Source organism: Galendromus occidentalis, unplaced genomic scaffold, assembly GCF_000255335.2.
Source record: "Galendromus occidentalis unplaced genomic scaffold, Mocc_1.1 scf7180000076421, whole genome shotgun sequence".
Classification (NCBI taxonomy): Eukaryota; Metazoa; Arthropoda; class Arachnida; order Mesostigmata; family Phytoseiidae; genus Galendromus; species Galendromus occidentalis.
In genome coordinates, this window is record NW_003804410.1 from 315,638 (window position 1) to 330,094 (window position 14,457).

At 51.7% G+C, this 14,457-nt stretch overlaps 2 protein-coding genes across 2 annotated transcripts; one reads left to right on the plus strand and one right to left on the minus strand.

Annotated features, from left to right (window-relative positions):
- The first annotated feature begins 1,558 nt into the window (after positions 1 to 1,558).
- LOC100904255 (uncharacterized) lies at positions 1,559 to 3,631 on the plus strand. Its single transcript, XM_003739166.2, has 4 exons — positions 1,559 to 1,600; positions 1,816 to 2,017; positions 2,101 to 2,247; positions 2,418 to 3,631. Exons 1-4 carry the CDS (start codon positions 1,559 to 1,561, stop codon positions 3,629 to 3,631), a joined length of 1,605 nt encoding a protein of 534 aa, XP_003739214.1.
- Positions 3,632 to 12,995: 9,364 nt separating this feature from the next.
- LOC100904691 (uncharacterized) lies at positions 12,996 to 13,733 on the minus strand. Its single transcript, XM_003739169.1, has 3 exons — positions 13,583 to 13,733; positions 13,299 to 13,503; positions 12,996 to 13,176 (listed from the first exon to the last, which is right to left on the minus strand). Exons 1-3 carry the CDS (start codon positions 13,704 to 13,706, stop codon positions 12,996 to 12,998), a joined length of 510 nt encoding a protein of 169 aa, XP_003739217.1. The 5' UTR covers positions 13,707 to 13,733.
- Between the last annotated feature and the right edge of the window lie 724 nt (positions 13,734 to 14,457).

A 14,457-nucleotide genomic window follows, 5' to 3' on the forward strand; every position in this document is an offset into this window, starting at 1 on the left:
CTTCGTTGTAGTGAGATCCTACTGTATTCGCTCGAAAAACCATCTCTAAACAGACAGGATTGTAGACAATCGGGTTATATCTTGATCTCATCCCAGTCTCTCACGGATCTCGCCTTCTCCTTCGGGGAGTGTTTTACACCGGTCCCATCTCACTGATATGTACAACCGAGCGAGACCGTGACCTCGGGACTGCGATTGATTTTTATGTAGGGTATGAGCAATGGAGTACGCTTCAACTTCTAGTCTCTATAATCGTACCGTTGCCACCCTTATCCCGATGGGGCTCACCCTCGTCATCGATAAGGTACATTCGTCAGGACTTAGGACAATTCTGGCTGAAGATATTTCTGAGTAGGGAGCAATTCACCAGATTCTCCGATGACTCACAAGGAAGCGTTCACTTTCGATTCTGGAGTTGTAGGTGGCCTATGTTTTTTTCTGAGAGGGCGCGGCCTAATTAAGAAAACCCTGCGATACTGGCGTCAGACGAACCGGGATGTAAAATGATAGTTTTTTCCTCATTTCACCTCGGACACCCTGAAGACCGGAAGGAGTGAAATCAATGGTCATTCGAATATTTCCAAGCCCCTCCGGCGACCCACGAATTGAGGCCATCCGAAAGCGAGTCTCGCAGATGGGAACTGAAGACTGTCCATCTTCGAGCGGAAGGTCATCCGTGTATCGAGTTGATATCAGATAAGCACGATGAAACGGAAGTTAAATCCTGAAGGAGTGCCGCTGTAGCGCACACAACCGCGAGCCGAGAAGTCGCACAACAATATGAGTCATAAGGTAGGGGCATGAGCTGCGATTCCGGTGAGGTGAGGCGAGAGTGTCATGACTCCGTATTCTGTCTCGAGATTGATTCTCACGGAAATGTGTGCTCTCGATCTGGTGAGGTGGCGTCGAGGTCGGAATTCCCGAAGCAAAATATTTGTCCAATCATCAGAAGTCGAAGCTCTCGGGGAGCGAACGAAGACGCCGAATTCTAATACACCGCGGAACGACAGAACGGCTTCATTCTCGAGCTGTGCTCCATCAACCCTTCCATGGTTCCCAGATTTTTCGGTGGATGGTTGGAGAGAGCGCAGAGGAGTCGAGACCGGGACGGCCCACGGCTTGAGCCTCTTCGTCGGCTGTGATCAAGCCACCACCGGACTCCGGCTAAGACTCCATTCGTTTGAACTAGGTGAGGGGGTGTTGGCGCGCGCTTCGAATCGAAAACGATGGCCGGGTAGAAAACCTCAATTTGAAGGGTTCCGGAGTATCTTGAGTGAATCGCGAATCGACAAGCTCAGTTCAACGAGACGCCATAATCGAAAGAGAGTAGAATCGCCCGAGGCCGTGGATATAAGGATAGTTTCTTGATCGGGGCTGGACTAGATACTCTCTCCGCATTCTGAAAACGCGGGACGCCAGAGCTTGAGCCGTGCTCCGGCCGAGCACCGACGAGCCTTTATCAGAGCCGAGCTTCTCGAGCCGCTCACAATCAACCGTCTTTAAGAGGATTTGTGGCGAATACCTCGCAGAAGAAAGACATTTGTTGCGCCCCGGAGCGATGGACACTCCGAAGTCAACAATGCTCGAACTACCATTCGAGGTTAGTGCAAACGCTCTCGTGCCTGATATAGGTGTGACCGACCTAGTCCACGAAGACAAATACGAATCTTTCCGCAAATGTTAGAGAAAGGGGGAAATCATCCCGATCGGATACCGGCTCAAGACGGAGACAGGGCACGAAGAGTTCCCGTATGTTCGCCGTCGAAGTTCCTCAGATAGCTCCGTACACTAAGAATGATCGCTTCCTCTCTTTAGCTGCAAGAGCAGATTCTGTCGCGAATGCACCCCCTGGATCGTTTGTCTTTCGGCTTGACCTGTCGTCGCTTAGCTGACCTCATGTACATGTCGAGCTACCTGAAGGAAATCCTGTTCGTCATACGAGGGGGTTCCGCAGAATTGTGCAAAAGCCTCCTGATGAGGAGTCGACGGAAGTATTGGAACCTCAAGGTACACCGAAGTAAGCATAATCCGCTGCTAGCAGGTACAGGAAATGGGTGAACCTAGCCTTGGGCACTGAACTAAAGGACTCCCCTCCCACAGCCGACTTGAGCGAGTTCGACGCAGAGTTCTGGTCGAGGGTCGGTGGTGAAATTCGTACTTTGGAAATTTATCGTTGCCGATGGTCGACCGCAAATCTTCATGCAATCCTACAACATTGCACGAACTTGGAATCTTTCGAGTTCGGAGGTAAGCGGTAAGGTCGTGGAGCGCCGCCGTCTCGAAAGAATACGGAGAGTCGCTCGGGAGAGAGATCATCTATCTTCTGAGAGCGAGCGATCATAAATCTCAGGCCGGGATTCACAGCTCGAAGATCCAGTCACGCCGTCTCTCATTCCACGAGATATGATTATTTTCAGGTTGGCTTCCACTCGCTCTCCAGGTCGAGGCTCCTGACAACGTCTACCTGATGTCAGCGGTCAACATCCGACATCTACATCTCGACATCAGTCTTACGGTGGACTCACTTGATCGCTTGCTTCAATGGATGCCCAAGTTGACGTCTGTGTCTTTGTCCCGGCTCCCCGTGTTGAAGACTGGAGAGACCCTACGCGACATCCCCAGCATATTAGAGTCTCAACAGAGATTGACGAGGCTGCAGATGACCATAGAAGGGGTGGACGATTCGGTCGCGATCAGGCTCGTGAAGAAACACTCGACTTGTCTCCGAGAACTGCGCATGCATTATAGGTATCGCCCAACGGAAGGGATGATGAGTGCAATCTGTGAGTGTGAGAAGCTGCGCATCCTTTCTATGCAGGGGGTCCGCGGCGAGATTTGGCCTGAGAGGCTGTTTTCCGAGTGTCCTGATTTGGAGACTTTGGATGTCACACTGATAGGCGCGACTGGTCTCTGCCACCGCATGGAGCGTCTGAAGAAGCTCCGTGAGCTGAGACTTCCTTCTGATACGACCCCAGACTGGGCTGGCATTTCGGATTGCCTCTCGACTCTGAGGATGATGGAGGTGCGGCTTATTCCTGACAGCCTCGAGCAGTATCAAAACCTTTCCCGCTTTAAAGAACTTCGAGCTTTGACCCTGAGCGGCGTGGAACCGACCCCCGAATGCTTCGCTGTGCTGGTAGAGAATTTGGACAAGCTGGAGCAATTCGAGCTCGAGTGCGAGAATCTCACCGACTCGGACGGGGTCAAGTTCAATCTCCTTAGGAATTTGCGGAGGTTGAAGCTCAACAGCGCCTCTGGCTTCACGGACGTGACGTTCGAGAGCGGTATCGGGTCGCCGGCGCTCGAAAAACTCGCCTTGGAATGTTGTCTCCTGAGCGACGAAGGCCTCGCGAGGATAGCTGCTCACCACCGTAAAATGACCGAGATCGTTCTCACAAGTTGCAACGCTTTGACGGACGATGGGGTCCTGAATTTTCTCCAACGAGAATATACCCTGCGACGTCTCGCACTGAACAAATGCGCCGCACTCACGGAGGGCACTGTGAGCGCTGTCGCGACCGTGTGTCCCAGACTCCGGTCTTTCCGCTGGATTTCTTATCCAGGATTGAGCAGAGAGACGGTGACCCAATTCGTGCAGAGGAGACCAGAAATCGAAATTCTTGAAATTTGAAGCACGGCTGGTAAGGAGGCTCTCTCCATCCAGACTTTGTGTCGCGTTCGCGGGAGCTCTGAAGGTTCTTTTGCTCACCCCTCTTCCTCCTTCCCGACGACAGATGAAACCTCTTCCGCTGCAAACTCGAGTTCCTTGTATTGATATAGACTGATTAGACGATCGGAGCTTAGTAGTTGAGCTCTCGCACCAATCGGTTCCCTTGTTGGGAGCGGAACCGTTCGTCCAGCTGATTTGAAGCTGGCTGTCGAGAGCTTTTTGTCTTTCGTCCTCGTGACGAGTCGTCCCCCAGCATCACGTAGCTTCTTCATCGCACGACTCGGATGAAAAAATGGAAACCTCAGAGCAGCGTCGATGGCTGCAATCCTTCTCCCACATCCGCGACGCCCTCACATTACACATCCCTTTGTGCCGGATCGAAACATACAAGCGCAAGACGCTCGAACATGTACACGCAAGCGAGCTGAATCCCTCATTGTTACTGCTATGTGTCGAAATAATCTCCGTGATGGCTTCCTCGAGCCCTTGCGAAAGGGGTGAGTCCGAGATTCCCGCGGGGAGGTCAAAACAACATCGCGAAGATTTTCGCCTCCAGGTTCTGCATCGGCGAGTGCACAATGTTCGCAAAAGGCTTGAAAAATCTCCGGATGGATCCGACAATCGAGCTATTCTCCGCATGACTGCTTCCCTGGAGATCCGTGAGCTGAGAAGACTATTGCAGAGACTTTCCTTTCTCCTCAAGCAGAAGAGCTTGACTCGAGAAGATCGACGCACGGTGACCGTCGAATTCTTTCATGCGGTGGAGCAACTCAGCCTCAAGTGTCTACAAGCCGTGCACAACTCTCAGACGGATCTTTTCTCGGACTTAGAAATGATCTTAGAGGACCTATCGGAATCCTTCATGCTGCTCGAGAGCGACCCCTACCCTTTCTCTCATAAATACCTGAGTGATGTTCAAGCTTCCGCAATCATATCACGCGACCTGCTAAACAAGCGTTAATCTGCGGCATTTGTTCTGCCGACGGGAGACATATAGTGAGGTGACAGAGTGACGATCTCGGAGGGGAGAGAATTGTTCCTTCGCTCCGTCGGAAAGAACTGATCGAACTGACCTCGAAATCAGACGCATCAGTACGTGAAAGAATCATCAATCACTGCATGTAGCTTTACCATCAGACAGCTCGGAATTGGGATGGTTGACTCAAGGCTCGATAAAGAGCTGGAATGGATCGGGAGCGGAAGCATGAACAGATGTTCCGCGGATTTACTATATTTTCGCTTCTTGACCGGAGATTTTAATAAATGTCTCCTCACGCCCGATCGCTGAGGATTTAGAGAGGGAATTCGTCCCAAGACCAAGAGCTCTTCATTCCCTCCGACAGACCGACAAACAAATACCTCGATCAAATCTCGAACAATTATGCATCGATCGTACCGCGAGCATGTTTAGGAGATTATGAGTCCTCCTCCAGTAATCCCGATGCGCGGTCAGGTACTCTGCTTTCGAATTTTCCGCCAACCGTGGCCGAGTTGTTAGCAAGAGTCGGGACAATATTCCCGGAGTTTCGGGATAATGCACGCGGAGACCCTCCCGCTCTTCTCCCAGGGAACCTCCCCTTAGAGGTCTCTGGCTAAGTGAGAATGCGCCGGAAGCTTCTGAATCCCGAATCACACGTTTCCGAGGGGCGAGGTCAGCCGTATTCGTGACCGATAATCACGGGGAGAACTCCTTTCGGAGGGATAAACAAACATGTCTGCCCTCAGTGACTAGCAGACGATTCAAAGCTCAAGGCATCGAAAGCTGGGCGCCGCACCTCCAGCGATAGAAAAAACAGCCCTGCAAAAGAACGCCGTAGCTGGCAACACAGGGCCTCCTGCCGTGGAATGGCGCAGGTCGGAGTGGGCAAATCTGTTGGTGGAGGAGATCAGCACGTAACCGAGGAACTCAAACCTCTGTCGATCCCTGTCGTGCCGCAATCACTACAGCGCACTCAGCGTGAAGACCTGTATTACGGACAGCAGCCGCAGAATGGTCGGGGAGTTTCGATGACCAGCCCCGCGAATTCGCTCGGTACCGAGAGCCTCGTTACACCGAATACGACTCCCGAACCGAGTGGATCGCCGCGAACTCTCGACCAGGAACCCTTAGTTTTACCACCGCCCTCTATTAGCACCCCTTATGACAGGTACGTTGAACAATACCCGAATATCGTTTTGGCTGAGGCGCCTGAGGGATTCGTACGCAACCGATTCACGGACCGTCGCGCGCTCTCTTGGATTATCGGGGATTTTATTTCGTTATTCTTGCGTACGTCCGACAGACAAAATGTCGCCGAGCGATTTCGCAAGACCCGTCGCCATAGTTGGCTTTTTGTTTTGTTGCTGCTGCTGCAGCGACTGGTTTAGTGGGCCGCCGCCGTCGTCGTCGTGGAGTAGAGAGCTCGATGCTTATGATGTTGTTATTGTTTTGCTCGACTCGGGCCCCATCGATGTATCCATGACTTCTCACGAGTTTCTTCCCTTGTCCTTGTATCGCTTCGGGGAGAACGGCGATTATTCAGAGGATCGCCGACATGACTCATGACAACAGGCTGTATCCGTCGCCGGTCGGCACGGACGCCGTATTCGTCGATTTTGCGAGTTCGTGTGCTTCCGATGCTGTTTCAGCTGGTTGGCCTGGCTGCCGCCTTAGCATCTATTCTGCTTCCGAGTCTGGGCGAGCGAGCGAACGATAGAGCGAACGATAGAGCAAGGCAGTCCGTCCGTCTATCTACCAACCCACTGCTAACGCACGGTCTGCCCGAGCGCTGCATCCAAGAGCACCGTCGCTCGGCTTCCGCTTAGTCATCGCTGCTTTCGTTTCGTAGACAGCCTCTTTTTCTCAGCTGGAGCTGTATCTAATAATTGCTGCGAGGACAATAGCGGAATTTTCATCCCTTTCGAATCTACTGGTTAGGCCTATCCTAGGTCAGAGCAGGGGAAAGTCTGTATGAGCTTCTTGCCCCAAACAGATGACACACTCGCACAGCATCCCGCAGACAGTGACTGCTTATCGGTCGGTCGGTCTGTTTGTGCGTCGGTCGGTCGGACGAACGGCTGGTCTTCCTTCCTTGCTCTCTTCGAACGGACGGACGAGCGAGCGAGGGAGCAGGCGAGCTAATAGCAAAGAGGCTGAGAGCTAATGCTTCTCCGACAACCAGGGCAAGCCACAGAATCTAGGCCTAACCCGCTCTGGAAACCCATCGCGTTCGAGCTGTTGGTCCCCAGATGGTATAGACTTCCGGGGAGGCGGGACGAAGCCCCGCTCGGAAGCTTCGTTTCGGGTGCTTGAACTCCGACGCGATCGTATCCTCAGTCGAGTCACAGCGAGCCATTGTCACATATCAAGATGTTGTCACGGCTCTATCAGCTGCGATTGTTATTATTATCCACCGAGTCCGAGGTCTAACGATCCTCCGAAATACTGTCCGCCACGCTACCGTACGGTACGCGTCGCTCGCTTGCGCAGTGCCTGTGGCGATGCCGCGCTGTCCGCATATGATCCGAGGCTGAGTCGCTGTCGCTCCCTCCGCTCGTGGGAATGAATCAGTACTTTGACGTGACTCAATTTTCTTTCAATTTCTTATTCCAGGTATATGCAGGCTCCGTCTATGAACGCGCCACCGTACATGGCATACCCGATCTACTCCCAGCCCGCAGTGTATCTGGTTCATCCCCACATGTCGTATATGCCACACCCAATGGAGCCGATGCACGTTTCGTACGACATGTCGGTACCACCGCCAAATCTGGGCTACATGCCCATGGGACCCCACTTGTTCTCGGGCTCGATGTGTAAACTGTCCAATCCGCAAGAACGATACTACTCGTACGAGCAAACTCCGCCACCGATGACCGCATCTCCTGTCGGGGGCGTTGCTCCCCATCTTCCTCAAGTGCCTCAAAGTACCGAAATTTCGATGACGGGAACTCAGGGACCTGAAACACCCAGTTCCGATTTCACTGCGACTGATCAACTCTTCCCCCGGAGCGTCGATGATCGACAGCTGGATGGCGACTCGACCCTACAGCCGACCTACGGGTCAGCCGAAGACGAAGTCGCCGAAATCACTGAACTCATCGACGAGGTTCAAATCTTCGATGCGGACACAACACCGTCTACCGAAACGCTGAATAACGTGGATCGTTGGTACGAAACCATGACCGAGCAACATCACGCCGCCACGGACGACAACAAGAACCCGGAGTCCGGAGAGTCGGAGGTCCAGAGGATTTCCTGCATTCAACAGCCAGCCGCAGGGAGCGGTCTCAGCCAGCCCCCCGAGATCAACAACAATGCCCCGCACGATCGGCGTCCGCGTGCCACATACCACGCGCAGCGAGGGAATCAAAGATACCCTTCCGTCAGTCAACGGGACAGAAACTTCCGTGAATCCTCTAATGGTCGGTACGACCATGACAGGAGGAGTGAAACTCCCGACAAACGCAATCGCACAGGGAATCCGAATTATCGGGGACCCCCTCGGGACGATCGACGTTTCTCCAACCCGGAATACGGTAGCCCGGATCAATACCGATCGAAGCGCTCCCGAGAGTTCAGAGGAGACTTCGAGAACCAGGGTCCCGCGTCTCGAGAGAACTCCGCCGTGCGTAGGGGGGATAACCGCCAGCGATACTACACCTCGCCCAGACGGGATGAGGAGCTCAATCGCTACGACGGCAACGTTCGCCGCTCTGGTTCGTACCGAAATCGTTGGCGAGACGACTTCAACGGGAACCGGAACGAAGAACCGCCCAAGTCCGTTCCTAGAAGTCGACCTGAACGCGATCGAACGGATTCAGCACAGCGAAACAGTCGCCGACCTCCGGTGGCCGCCCGACAGAATGAAGGACAGCGAGGCCATGGAAAGAACGCGTCGCGGCCTCGTGCGTCGGACGAGGATTCTCTGGAGTTCCTTCTCCCGTCAACGGTAGGCGTAAAGGATCCGCTGGACATGAAGAGCATGATCAGTGACAGAGCCGTTTCCATGGATTGTATTGCTAGTCAGAAAGCCCCGCACCCGTCGTCCAGGGACCAGATCCCGGGACCGGCTGCGGGAAGGAAGGCGAACAGACGCGTGGAATGATGCGAGCGCTCTACGCGAGCAAAGGCGAGGAAAACTGATAGCGATTGATCAGGCGGAAGTTTTGCATGACTGCGTGACCGCGTGCGAGCGTGCGTGCCCATGTGAGATGAGGACTAATGCAGCGTAAACCAAGACGGAGTGTGATCCGGCTGGGATCGGTGGAGGATCGCATATGATGATCACGATGATGATCGGAGAATGTTGAAGTTGAGACACCGAGTGATAATCGATGGCTGCGCCGCTTTTTGGTACAGTCGCTTTTGTGTGAGGGAGTTAATAGTTAAAGTAATATTATTATTATTAATATAGTTCAGTATATACACACATCTTTTTGAAAGCACGATAGCATACATGAAACTACCAGTAGAGAAAAAAAGAGGGAACATTTCACAAGCATAAACATCTTACAAAGGACAAATCAATCACGGTCCGCCTGATGTGGTTGGTCTCTTCGAGATCGTCAACCTTTACATATACTATTATAACCACAAATGCCTTTCCTGTTGTTGCCTCTCAACATAATGTCTGAACTCCCATTGATCTGTCCTCCCTCCCTACTTCGAGAGAAATAGAGGATTAGGAAGGTGACAGGGATTATACGTCCTCGGCCCCCCAATGTGGAGGAGAGCGGTGTCATGGTACAAGGCCGATTTTCCGAAAACGTTTCCCCGCCCCCCTTTCCTCCGGCTTCCGGCCTCGCCTTTCAGGTCCGGCGGTTTTCCGACGTCGAGTCCCTCGTTGAAACACGAACGAACACTGACGAACAGACACGCAGGCTGCCCGATAGTTGAGAACTGGTAGGTCGATCGGACAAATTCATCTGCCGTCACACCCGGAAAGCTTCAAGCTAACGTAACGCGTCATCCTTCCTGTTTTCATCAGTTGTTGTAGCAGTCCATTAGTCCAGGCAGCCGCGTTCAAAACGACGCAAGATTCGCGACAGAAAGACGAACATATCGGTCTTCACAACTTCTTTTACACGGTTGTCGCTAATGCGAACCCTGGCCAATCACATCATGAATTCCCCAATGATTTAGGCTATGGGCTCTACTGACAGCTTTAGGCGAGGCTCACCCACCTAGCTTTCAGGCTGGTGGGCTCTGGAATTCCTCCGCAAGACACTTTTCTGCTTTTTCACGAGCCAATCATCTGAATGAGCTGGGAATTGTCCGATTAGGAGCGAGTTGAGGACGACGACGGTGCGCTTGTTTTGTGCCGGCAGGGGAGCGATATATATATATATACATAAGTATATACAAATTATTATGTAGGTGTGTGAGTTTGAAGAGAATGGTTGAGTGAACCGTAATAATAAGCGTCCGATTAAGGAGGACCGGTCTTAACCACATGAGCTGTTTTCTAGCGAGAGTTTCCTATGCCGGCTAACGAGAAGTCCGAGGTTCCGCTGTCGAAGAATCACGTGTCTTTATGAGAAGAATTCCCCTTATTTTCGTTTTTTCTTTTCAAGAGAGGAGGAAGCAATCGAATTGCAAACTATTGAATGGAGAAGGGGGGATAGGAGCCCGATTGATAATTCGTGACGACAAATCTGAGCACACGGCTGGAATATGATTTTGTTGACGATCTAGCTGGCCCTCGATTTCTTGGGGAGCAGAAGCTCTCGTTCGTGGGCGGAGAGCGGAATTCGATTTGGAAGGGAGGGACATGTACCTAATGGCTGGGCTTGGGCACCAAGTTACAATTAGTCGCTTCCTATTACTATTATTATTATCAATCTGCGTATGTTCGGATTTCGCGATTTCTCGTCGACTTAGTCGCAGCGATAGGATCGATTCCACACTAGGATCAAATGGGCTCTCGAGGGAAATGAACGCGCATTGAACTTCTCCACGATATAGTCCGGTTGTTGAAGTATCGCCCATTGTGAGCAAGGTTGATTGTGAGTGTTTGACGCTCTCGGCGAGGGTGTTTTTAGTCTGTTGTGCATTTTCGGAAGCCATGAATGATGCTACACATTTAAGGCGAGCATGGAGCCAGGAGTTCGGTCGATCGAGGGAGTGACGTCGACTTCTGCGATATACAGAGATATCTAGATTAACATAGGAATAAGCGAAACATGCAAAGAAGTGGTTTTCAAACAGGATTGGCGAAAATAATCCAGGAATTCGAACATAGATCCGATAATCGTGAGCTCCGGGAAACGGAAGGAAACAAAGATGCAGCCGGAGAAAGGGGAGGAAAACGCTCCCAACCAAAGTGGGGGATCATTGCGCTCACCTTGCGATGGGAGAGCTCAGCGGAAGCTTCACAGTAAGATAAGTCTTCTGATCCCATAGCCGAGTGAGTCTCGCGAATCATCGTTCCGAAATCGTGGGCGGTAGCGGTCATGGCTCTCAGGGAAGGGAGCCCGTCAGCTCCGATCTCGACTCGGGGCGCCGAGTGCTAGATTCGTTGGGGGCGTGAAGGAGTCTCTATGTCATAAAACCAATGCTGTTGATATCAACTATCGGGTGGAATATCCTAAAGAAGCTCTTGTTTGCGACGTCTATTTTTCATACATCGAGGTGAACTATCAGCTAATGAGAAAGAGAGATCGTTACATACACAGGATTCCTTGCTGAATCGTATTACGGAGGTCCTCTTCCCCTAATCCTCTCTAGGATGTCAACATGTCCTTCTCTTCGATCCCCCCACGCTAACCGAGGTTCATCCTGATCCCATACACTCATCTCGATTGATGATCGTCAATAATTTTCGAAGGATAAGAACGGTGTTCGGCTACTCCTGAGAAGAATATGAAGGGTATTCACGGGGGACTTCCCACGTCCTGGAAGTGAAAGATTGGAAGCGGAGCATGCTCTTCTCGAAAGGGCTCTGAGCTGAGTGTCGTGGATGATGTGTAAGAGTCCTCTCTGAGTCGGGGGCATCAGAAAGCTCGCGAGTCTCTGATGGAATGGAGTGTCTTGGTTTCGAACGAGTAAGAGAAAATGAGTGAATGGCTCTTGATTGTTGTGTCGAGTTCAGCAAGATGAAACGATAATGTTTGGTCCGGAGAATTGGTTCCTTCCGGCCAAGACTGAAAGATCAATCAGATGGAGCGGATATTTATTCGAAGTTCTTAGATAATATCTTGAAGGCGAGCACGGCATCTCGATGATGAAGAAACATTTCAATTAATAAAACTTCTTCGAAAAAAGACGCATGCGTCCTCAATGAACCACGAGCGCACTCACGGAGCTAGCTTACGCTACCGCGCTAAGATGCAGGTTTCTCATCGCCCCTTTCTGGGAATACTTCTCCGAATGCAGAATTCGACAAGCAAGTGGGCTCCTGCCACATCCAGGACCCGAAAAAGCTTTTTCTGAATCCAAACCAAGCTAAATTCTCTGTTCAGGGGGGAGGGGAGTAATGGCAACACCCATTCGGAATTCCAACCGTTAACTCCATTCCCGACGAGAGAGGTTCGAAGAGTTTCGAGTTTTCCGGTGCGAGAGGAAACGCAAGGCTGTGCTTTCGTAGGGTGAGGACTCTGCAGGGCATGCCGTTTCATTCGAAGCTCCGCACCCCTTGGGTGCCGAAATTCCAGGCAACTGGGTAGGGAAAGCGCCAATATCAGTGCGCTTCCCGTAGTGGAAGATCTTTTAATATTGAGCCCTGAAGACGGAGACCCGGGGCGATCGATATAGATCCCGGCAGCTTCTCTCCGCATCGATCTCCGCGCGCCTCGCTTGTAGGCAATAATAAGCGGAGCTTGATCAATACACCGGCTGCAGATACGAGAGCCGCCTCCCGCTTGGTAAGTCACCGTTCTAAGTTACATTGAAATCTTTGATGAGCGATCACACCAGATGCGATATCCATTGAAAAGATAACAAATCAGCGGAGCTTGACAAGGTGCCGCTGCTTGATCAAGACGCTCAATCTCCCAGACTTGAGGTCGGAAAAATGATCCGGCGGAGGCTTCTCCAATGCATGGAGAACCTGGCATTTTCTTCAAGCCAGCTGGTCTCATGCCTGATCCGTGCCACCAGATGCTGCCGAGAATCTTGTTTCGAGGTTCCCGGATAAGACTGAGCTGGATCATCTTATCCGGGGTCTTCAGAATCGGGGAAGCTTGCTCCGAGGGGAGGAGAACGCTAGGGGAAACGAGTATAAGTAGAGCCCAACCGGAAGAATTCGATTTCGAGTTTTTGTTATTGCATGCACACAGTTCCCAGACTTCTCGAAAGCAATATCTCTTGTCGATACATTGAGGGGGATCCGCTTCAAGATCTAGTTTATTCTGCTGGAATTATTCCTCTAGCTTCTTCATCAGATCGTTGCAGGTTCATAGCCAGTTGTACTGCATTGACAATGTTCATCGGGCAGGAATTGTAACTCAAAATACATCCTTGATGACCATGTGTCCGCGTCAGCCCCGGAGTTTCGTTCTCACCGAGAAAGTAGTCCCAAACATTGCTGAAATCGGGAGAATCAGGACAGAGGTTCTCTCGTTAGGGAGTTATGGTCACACATAGTGAAATCAAGCGGGATCTCTCGTTGACGACTCGGGATATTCGATCGTAATGGAAAAAACTTACTGGAAATGTCGATATAGGCTGCCCGCGTAGGTCTCTCGAAGCTCTCCTTGAGTACTGAAGTAGCAAATCACTTTCAAGGCGCACCGAGATTTGCCGAATGAGAAAGTTCGCTGGAGCACCAAGTCCTCATCTTCTGCGGTCGCGTTCAGGATGATCTCACCGGTGCTCTCTTCTCCGCCGAGAGAAGTGATCGGATCCGGGGAGTCTATAAATCGTTCTCATTCGTCAAACTCATCATTGAAACGAAATAGAATTCGAGGAGCTCCGAGGCTCTAGAGACTCACCAGGAACAGCAGCGTAGTTAGAAGTTCCAGTTTCATCGTGGGATCCAGGATTCGGAGCTGGCCGCGCTCCTCCGAGCGCAATGAGAAGAATCAGGGCTGAGACCAGAAGCAAGGAATGCGGCATCGTGATTCACTATCTGACTCGAACGGTATTGATTCCTCAACTCGTGGGTGCACAGTTTCGCCCTGCGTCGTAATCCTTGGGCTTCCACGCGCTTGAGGAGGAGAATTGTCTTGGTATGAGAGACTCCCAAGCGTTTGGTCGGAGTATAATGACGCGTGTGAGCTTTGGCTTACATACCTACGAGAATAGAAGTCCGGACTCAAGGCCGTTGGAACACCTTGTCCGTGGATGTGAGGCGAGTGACAAACTCGAATCACGGCGTCCTTACTTGTCTTGGAGATAGAGTAGGCAGACACGAGAGACAGCGGATGATCAGAAAGGATAGCTCTTCACAACCCTCGCCATAATTGCATAGAGGCATTTCGGAATTGGCTCAGGAATTCCGGAAACTCCCATCCGCGCTCAGGAGCCCTCCGCGCGATCGATGGGACCCCTTTTGAAAGGTTCATTGTCTTTGTTGGATCTCGGGTCTATTTCTATTGAGATAAGGCAAGCGCGAGAGCATGCGACTCCGGGTTGAGCGGAGACGGGCGTTTCGGGCAGTTGCGGAAGTTTTGGTTGAGAGGTCTTGAGGCGTTCATCCGAAGAATTTGTGAAGAGCGGGAGCCTGAGCTCCTCCTTCGAGGGATGCCCAAATGTCTTTGCACGAGAATATATGTAGATCACCGGGAAGTGGAATGGGTGCATCAACATTACTCGAGCGAATCTCGAGCCTCGGAATCTGCAGGCGAACCTCATTCTGCTCTAGTCT

Bases quoted from the DNA above. Each gene is read 5' to 3' on its own strand.
- LOC100904255 (XM_003739166.2), top strand. From the start codon at position 1,559: ATGGACACTCCGAAGTCAACAATGCTCGAACTACCATTCGAG. The intron at 2,018-2,100 runs GTAAGCATAATC...CCCCTCCCACAG, and splicing joins GAACCTCAAGGTACACCGAA to CCGACTTGAGCGAGTTCGAC. The intron at 2,248-2,417 runs GTAAGCGGTAAG...GATTATTTTCAG, and splicing joins GGAATCTTTCGAGTTCGGAG to GTTGGCTTCCACTCGCTCTC.
- LOC100904691 (XM_003739169.1), bottom strand. From the start codon at position 13,706: ATGCCGCATTCCTTGCTTCTGGTCTCAGCCCTGATTCTTCTCATTGCG. The intron at 13,504-13,582 runs GTGAGTCTCTAG...AACGATTTATAG, and splicing joins TAACTACGCTGCTGTTCCTG to ACTCCCCGGATCCGATCACT. The intron at 13,177-13,298 runs GTAAGTTTTTTC...TCCCGATTTCAG, and splicing joins AGCCTATATCGACATTTCCA to CAATGTTTGGGACTACTTTC.